At 41.7% G+C, this 8919-nt stretch overlaps 1 protein-coding gene across 2 annotated transcripts in view; it reads right to left on the bottom strand.

Annotated features, from left to right (window-relative positions):
* Window positions 1-8919, bottom strand: part of ZNF777 (zinc finger protein 777) — a 45579-nt gene that overhangs the window by 6071 nt on the left and 30589 nt on the right. For both annotated transcript variants that reach the window (XM_015572705.1, XM_006777154.2), the window contains exon 5: window positions 673-924. In XM_015572705.1, the coding sequence (XP_015428191.1) occupies window positions 673-924 (252 nt within the window). The remainder of the gene's footprint in view (window positions 1-672; window positions 925-8919) is intronic.

Below are 8919 nucleotides of genomic sequence, written 5' to 3'. Positions count from 1 at the left end.
GATGTTCGACTGCCAGTTTTGGCCTGATCCCCGCAGGCCAGGCCTCCTGCAGGGATCGGGCCGAAACCAGCAGTCTAACATCCCCTGAGGTGTCCCAGATTGCAAGAGGGCTCAGGCCAGGCTGGGGGACCCCACCGGTGCATGAATCTGTGCACCGGGCCTTTAGTATATATATAAAATGTGCTCTGGCCCTAGCCAATTTGGTTCAGTGTTTAGAGCATTGGTCCTTGGACTGAAGGGTCCTGGGCACATGCAGAAGGCAGCCAATTGATGTGTCTCTCTCACATCGATATTTCTTTCTCTTCCCCTTCCTTACACGCTCTCTAAAAATCAATGAAAAAAAGATCTTGAGGTGAGGATTAACAAAACAAAAAAATGTGCTCTCCAAGGGTTGAAATTTTCAAGTCACGTGAGAGATCTAGTGTGACATAAGATAATCAAGGACATGCCAGCACAGGGAAGTTTTAGCTTTGCCACCATCTTGGGCAATTCATTTGATCTTCTCCTGCCTGTAGAAGGAGGGATCCTGCCTGACCTAGTATTTGGCTTTAACACCTCTTCCCTAGCCCAGAGACAGATGCTCATAAACCCTGAGGCAGGAAGCTTGTACCTGAGGTTGTGCTTGGTTTCTGTCATACCTGGTGAACCATCAGTGTCCCTGCCCCGACTGACCTGTGCAGTTTCTCTGCTGCACCAGCATCTGCTTGAGCTCGCTGAACTCGCCGGAGCCTTCTGTGGACTCCTCCAACATGTTTTCCTGCTCCTGCATGTCCAGATCTGGCTGTTCTCCACACGGGTCACCCAACTCCGAGTCCTGGAAGCCATGTTCTTCCACCTGTCCCATCAGGGGCTCTGGCGTCTCCAAGCTCTCTGAGCCCTCGTCGTTGGTCTGCACCTCAATCTTAATCACGATGCCATCATGGGCTGAGAGAAGGTGAAGGGGTGGGGGAAGGAGGACAGAAGAATCCAGAACACATTCATTCTACCTGCCCTAGAATTTACATTTCAAAAACTCTTATATTTCCTGAAGAAATGTAATACTAAGTTGGCACTGATTTGACATAGAATTTTCTGGACCTGACTTTTTTAAAAACTTGCCTATAAGTCTGAAGGCTAATTTCAAATGTCATTACCTACACAGGCATCATTTTACATAAATGGGATTATGGCATACTTTTCTGTCCTTTAGTACAGTATTTTTTTCCTTTTAATTTGCCTTCCCCTCCCTTCATTTCCCATTTCATAGTTATGACCTTCCCAGATAACCCTGTAACTAATCTAGTACCTTTCTCTACAGGTAGGCTAATGCATTCCTTTTGAATACTGCACACACACTATGGTGAGAATGATATTGTAATGTGTTCAACTAGTCCCTTACTGAAGAACATTCACTTTTTCTTCCCAGTCTTTTGCCATGATAAACCATACTGCAATAAACATTTATTTGTATCTCTAACTAAAAAATTGCGGTTTTATTTCTATGAGAGTCCCAGGAGTGTTAATGCAAAGCCAAGAAGTGTATTTTTAATTCTGATGTATGTCATCAGACTGCTTTTCAGCAAGGCTGTGACAATTCAGATTTCTACCAGCCCACCAAGAGAACATACTTTCCCCACATTCCTGCCAGCAACAGACACCATGTACTTGTAACTTTCCTCAGATGGGTATAAAGTGATAACTTTTGATACTTTAATTCCATGTCTCTAAGTTTATCTAAATACCATTTCTTTCTTTTTTTTGTGTGTGTTTTTTCATTTCTTTATTAGTCTTTTAGATTTGATTATATGCCAATCATGTTCTGCTCCATTTTTAAGAGTCTTTTGATTTGTGTTAAAAATAACCCATTTGCTCTTATCAACATTTCAAATACTTCCTCGAAATCTATCATTTGTCTGCTGACTCTGTTGCCTTCTACCACACATATTCCTTAAAGTTTTCATATTGTCAAATGTGTCCCTCTTTCTCTTTATGGATCCTGAGTTTTCTTCATTAGTTAAGAGGATCTGCCCCATCCTAGATGATTCATCTGGTCTCCTAGATTTTGTTTTAAATTACTTTCGTTAGTTTTCTAGTTTCTTCTTTTTTAAAATATAGTTTTATTGATTTCAGAGAGGAAGGGAGAGGGAGAGAGAAACATCAATGATGAGAATCGATTGGCTGTCTCCTGCACGCCCCCCCGCACTGGGGATCAGTCCGCAATCTGGACATGTGCCCTGATCAGGAATCGAACCGTGACCTCCTACTTCATTGGTCGATGCTCAACCACTGAGGCACGCTGCCCAAGCTGGTCTCCTAGATTTTACTCCAAAGTTTTTGTTGTTTAATTATGTACACTTAAGTCTTTACTGCATCTAATTTTTGTTTTGTGTGTGGTGTGAGTTAGAGGTTCCACTTTCTTTTCTTCCCTCTGAGTTGTGCCAACATAAACCCCCTTGCAGGCTGAACATCACTTTGTTAAGGAAATAATAAATGTATAATGCATAAACATATCTGTTCTTTCATTGAATGCTTACTCAATAGATATTTATTAAGCACAAACTGTGCCGTGTTCTAGTGACTTGGGATACGCTGGTGAACAAAGCAGAGCTCCTGCGTCATATATCCTACATAAGGCAATAAAAATAACCAATAAAGTCTATGGTATGTTAGAAGGTATAAGCACTGTGGAAAAAAGAGAAGAAATTATGCCACAGCCCGTCTGGCTCAGTGGATAGAGCATCGCCTGTGGGAAGGGTCCCAGGTTTGATTCCGGTCAAGGGCACATACCTCAGTTGTAGGCTCCTCCAGGGCCCAGGCCCGGGTGGGGACTTGTGCAGGAGGTAACCAATCGATGTGCTTCTCTCACATCAATATTTGTCTGTTTTTCCCTCTCTCTTCCACTCTCTCTAAAAATCAATGGAAAAATATCCTTGGGTGAGGAAAAAGAGGGAGGGAGAGAGGGAGGGAGGGAGGGACCAGAAAACCAGTGGACAAGGCTGACAGTCCCTGGCTCCCCGAAGCCTCCTCTGTTCTTCTGCCAAATGCTCTCATCGCTCCCGTCAAGTGGACCACATCACTGAGGAAGCGAACCGGCCAAGTACCCTAGTAACCATACCTGATGACCCCAAACTGGGCTCCTTCGGATGTGCGGAAACCCTTTAATTCCCCTGACTGGCCACCCGAGCCCATCTGGGAGTAGACAGAATATGAAGCAGCTCTAATGTTCCCAGGTTGCAGCCCCGCCCCCAGCCTTAAATGCAGGCTGTGGCTTCTTTCCTCCAGAGCTGTTTCCAAAGATTCATCTCATTGTCCGAAGTCATCAGTGTCCTATGCTCTATCCAAACTTACCTCTTGGACTTGCCCCTGCTCTAGCTCAAGGTCACCATCTGGAACACAGCCCCCGACACCAACTTCAATTAAACAGTGTCTCTCCTCTCTCCTAAGTCCTCTGCTTCCTTCCTTAGTCCTGCCCATGTTTCCCCGTGGAACTGTGTGTGCTGCATGAGCTGTGTCCCTTTCTTCTCTGTCTTCAATCCTCCTCTCTGCAGTAAATCCACAAACATCAGCATGACTCCAGCATTAGAAAAAGATTTTCCTCGCAGACTCCTTAAAATATTTTGTTGCTATCCTCCTCCCTAAAATGTTTTTAAAACTATGTATCTTCTGCATCTTTTTGAATAAACATATGAAATGCTTCAGTAACTGCAAAAGATGTCATTTCTGGAGTATTGTAAATATTGATATTTTAAAATAAGCTCTTCCATCACCCTTTAATGTCCCCAATGGAATCTAAGAATCCCAGCAATTTAGAACCCACCATTCTTCACTTAAAAAACGCACCAACAAGTTCTTCTTTGATAGCTGAAGTTTTTATATCATTCCTTTCCACCTTGAACTTCTATTTCCATTCCCACTTTGCCCACAGAATTTTATCCTAATAGAAAACATTTTCATGCTTAGAAGCCTTTTACTGATCACCTCATCTACCATTCTGCCACAAAAATGTGTATGTAAATTGAAAGATTAATTTTGTTTTCATTTCTTTATTGGCCTTTTAGCCATAGGGCTCTAAGTGTTTATTTTTTTCATCCCTGGTTTAAGTTACCTTTATTATTATAATTGTAGGAAGATAAACAATTATTCAAGATAGAAAACAATAAAAAAAACTGGTTGGAAAAGTATCTTACAAGGATAGGGATTTTTTTTTCTCCAATTAGTTAATTTATCTGAAAATGAATATTCTCATTGTTTGAATTAGGCCGAGTTCAGAATCCAATCTATTCCTATTTTTCATTTCTATATATAAAAGCTCTGGGAAAGCTCATTTAGATAGATACATAGATGGGCTAGCAGGAGCTTTGTTACGGAATCATTACTCTTTGAATTTCTGAATTATAATTCTATAAAAGCACCTGGTGAACATATCAAAAATTGTTTTTAATGACCTATTAGCTGACATCTTAATTAGTTTCTCTCTCAATTTTGTTGAAAGCAAAGTATTGGAAATGATCTCACTTGCAAAAGAATTTGCCACGTAGGCCCCAAAGCATGAACTTCTGGTCATGTACCCCTAAATTTAGGATTGTTTCTTTGTTTCGTGACCCAGAGGGCTTTTATACTTAAGTGAAATGCTCCATAATAAGGTAGAGATGGGTGGAAGGTGCCTGTTCTAGACAAAGACCAGCATTTCAGGGGTTGCCTGTGCTGTGCACTCTAGCTGATGGGTTTTATGAATGGGAACAGATGGACTAAAGACCCAGAAATTGAACCTTCAATGCCATCTGTCATGTCTCTTTTGGACCTTGTACCATCAAGGGCATGGGTACCCCAGCTTGAAGACCACACTGCCTTCCAACACCTGTCCCTACTTCAAGACCCCACTCCAATGTTCCCTACTCTACCAAACTTCTCACAGTGTTTTCAGGGAGCACAGCTGTGCTCTTCTCTGAACTCCTAGTACTCTTCTATTCCTCAGTGTGATATTTAATTCTTTTCCTCTCAAAACATGTATTTACACATTTCCACCCCCCCCCATTGGTTAGGTAGTAGAGAAGCCAGTTGTTTTTCCCAAAAAAGGTCTCCCACCCAAACAACTTTTGAAAGAATACTGATAACCAACTTGCAATTTTAAGTAGTAATTTGTTCTCCTATTGAAAAAATGAATTGAAGACACATACATTGTGGGAATATAGTTTATGTCCAAAGGTAGCTTTTCAAAAAGTTTAAAGCCCAGCTGGTGTGGCTCAGTGGTTGAGTATTGATCTATGAACCAGGAGGTCACAGTTCAATTCCCAGTCAGAGCATATGCCTGGGTTGTGGGCTTGATTCCCTATAGGGACTGCAGGAGGCAGCCAATCAATGATTCTCTCTCGCCATTGATGATTCATATTCTCTCTCTCTCTCTCTCTCTCTTTCTCTCTCTCTCTCTGAAATCAATAAAATATATTAATAACTAACTAAATAAACACACAAACAAATGGATTAGACACAACTGGCTTCCTAGGAGGAAAAAAGCTTCATACATTTCATATCAAAATTAATTACTAATGAATCCACAATTTAAACATAAATAATAAAATCTACTAGTATTAGAAAAAAGCACAGCCCTTTCTTTCTCTCTTCCCCTCCTTTCTTTTTCTTTTTCGACTTTGAGCTGAAGAACCGGCTATTTCTAGACACCAGGGACCTCAGTTATCCCTTCTGGAAGCTGTCTAGTCAGTCATCCAAACATATTTGGTGTACCCAATCCATATTAACTATAATTTTTTGAAAACCATTTTTGCAGTTTTGCCTCAGTATTGTTTGGGTATAGTAAACATTTACTTTATGATTTCTCTGTAATCATGTTTCTTCATAAGAACTTTGATGAGATGGGAAAAATCTGTCCGATAAGTTGTTTTCAAATGCATTTTTAATAATTAATAAATCTGGTATATGGTTAAAGTTGTAAACATTTAATTAAACAGTAATTTATAGTTTGCAATTTTATTTTTGTTTTCTGGAACAAAATATATTTTAATCCATGTTTCAAATATCTTTATAGAATTTGAAAAGCACATAGGTGCAAGGTCTGTGATCATAATGTTTACTGAATAAAATGGGCCAAGTAAGTATTTCTACATTTGATACAAAACACAGACACCATAAAGAAAATTACTGGTAAATCTGAATACATAGAAACTTAAACTTGATAAATTTGAATACATAAAAACGTAAGACAGCTATATTATCCACAAATACTATAGAAAGTTAAAGCATAAACTTGGGAGCATGTTCAAATACATAAAGCAGAGAAGAGCTGCCCTGGCTGGTGTGGCTCAAAATTTTCTTTTCTTGTGTGTGTGTGTGTGTGTGTGTGTGTTTAAATATGGAATGCTTCATGAATTTTCATGTCATTGGTTGAATGTCGTCCCAAGCACTGAGAGGTTGCTGGTTCCATTCTAGGTCATGGCACATGCCCAGGTTGCAGGCTCGGTCCCCAATAGGGGCTGTGTAGGAGGCAACTGATTGATGTTTCTCTCTCTCATCAACGTTTCTCTCTCCCCCTCCCTTCCTCTCTCTTTAAAATCAATAAAAACATATTTAAGAAGCTTTTACAAATCAATAATAAAAAAACCAATAGTCCAAAAGAACAATGAGCAAAAGGCAATTCATAAAGTAAGACATACTAGTGGTTAATAAAGGTATAAAAATACACTCAACTTCACTTTTACAGAAGTGGAATGAAAACATCAAAATACTGTCCTTTCTACTCATCACTTTAGCAAATAATAAAAGGATAAATAATACCTACTATTGCCAAGGATGTGGGGAAACAGGTAGTTTCACGCATAGATGAAGGTCTATAAATTGGAACAATTGATTTAAAGGGCATTTGCTAATATCTATTAAATTTTTAAATGGGTATAACCTTTGACCCAGAAAATATACTTCTAAATTAGTTTCAGACATGTGCACGAAATCTATAAAAGCATAATATGTTAATTAGACTGGATGTCCTTCCAGACAAAGCCGCTGCCATGGTGGGCGGGAGCCAGGGTCAAGGCCTTTGCACGAATTTTGTGACAGGGCCTCTAGTATATTTATAAAGGGCATTTAATAAAGCACTGAAACTTGTAACCACTCTAAGTGTACAAGAATGGAAGTTCATTTAAATAAGTTATGTAAGTAATGCACAGAATGCTATGGTCTTCTATCTACCTAATAATAGAATAATATGCAAACTGGTCAGGACGCCATCACGTAATGACCCATCAGCAGGCTGTGTCCCCGCTCCTTGCGCCAGCCCGGAGACATGAGGCTCATGTCCCCAACCCCAGCAAAGGGCCCTGGGACGGGAGGCTTGCGTTCCCGCCCCCTGCACCAGCCAGGGGACATGAGGCTCGTGTCTCCAACCCTGGCAACGGGCCCTGGGCTCTGAGGCTTGCGTTCCAGCCCCTGCACCAGCCCAGGGACATGAGGCTCCTGTCCCCAACCCCGGGATGTGAGGCTCCTGTCCCCACCCCCTCGCCCAGGCAGCACCAGCCCAGGGACATGAGGCTCCTGTCCCCAACCCCAGGATGTGAGGCTCATGTCCCCACCCCCTGCGCCAGCCCAGGGACTTGAGGCTCGCGTCTCCGACCTCGGCAATGGGCCCAGGGAATGGGAGGCTCATGTCCCTGTCCCCCTGCGCCGGCCTGGGGTTCCGCAGGCATGGAGAGGCCCTGCCACCGTGGGCCCGGCCAAGCGTCCACAGGTGTGCGGAGGTTCACAGGCTTCCGCTGTGGCCCGGACCAGGGGCAGGGCCATGGCGGGGCCTCCGTGAGCCTGCGCCGGGCCGCAGGCCCCCCTCAGCTCTGGCCTACCTCTTTGGGGCAATCCATCAAGGAGCCCCAGATGGGTGGGCGGGGCCTACCTCTTTGGGGTGATGGATCACGGGGCTCCCGCACTGTGACAGGACACAGGCCATGCTGGGGGACCCCCCTCCCACCCTGGGTACATGAATTTCTTGTTATTTTAGTTTTAAAATAACAAGATAGATTTATATGTTCTGACATGTAAAGATGTCAAAGATACAGTATTGAAACAAACTATCTGCCAAACAATAATATACTTCTATGTTGTTTGGATATTTTTTACAATGGGTATGTATTTATGTATCACTTATAACATTAAGGCTCTGTGTGTGTGTGTGTTACTATTTGCACATAAGTTGGATGGAATAAACTGTTGACTTGTAGGAGAATTATGTGGGGTTTTCACTCTCTAAACTTTCTTTTCTTGTGGATTTTTAAGAAAATATGGAATGCTTCATGAATTTTCATGTCATCCTTGAGCAAGGGAAATGTTAATCATCTCTGTATCATTCCAATTTTAGTATATGTGCTGCCCAAGTGAGCACTGTTATTTTTTTCTTTTTGATGAAACTTTGTTTCATCTTCTCTATCAGCTCTAAGCAAAGAAATGACAGTTCACACTGGCTCTCCAACCTTCTCATGGCTGCACTTCCTGTTAGATTTTTAAATTTTTGGTATATTAGCTTTTTAAGTCTTTTTAAAAAGTTATACATGTATACAGGTCAGAGGATTGAACAGTGCTTCAAAACTTGTTCTTAAAAAGCTCTCCGCGCCCTGGCCAATGTGGTTCAGTTGGTTGGAGTGTGGTACCATACACAAAAAGGCCATGGTTTGATTCCCAGTCAGGGCATATACCCAGGTTTTGGGGTAAGTCAGGGTGCCTATGGGAGGCATCCGATCGATGTCTCTTTCTCTCTCTCCCCACCCACTTTCTCTCTAAAATAAATAAAAAACATATCCTCAGATAAGGATTAAAAAAATAAAAAAATAGGCTTTCCTCCACCCCAACTCCTTATTACCAGCTCCCCAGAGACAATCACTTTCAATTCTTCTAGCTGATGTTTTGTCACATACTTTTATAACTCTAAGTAACATAATTAGGTTG

Source organism: Myotis davidii, unplaced genomic scaffold, assembly GCF_000327345.1.
Source record: "Myotis davidii unplaced genomic scaffold, ASM32734v1 scaffold49, whole genome shotgun sequence".
NCBI lineage: Eukaryota > Metazoa > Chordata > Mammalia > Chiroptera > Vespertilionidae > Myotis > Myotis davidii.
The sequence above is the reverse complement of the archived record's forward strand: the minus strand, read 5'-3'. Positions and strand labels throughout refer to the sequence as shown.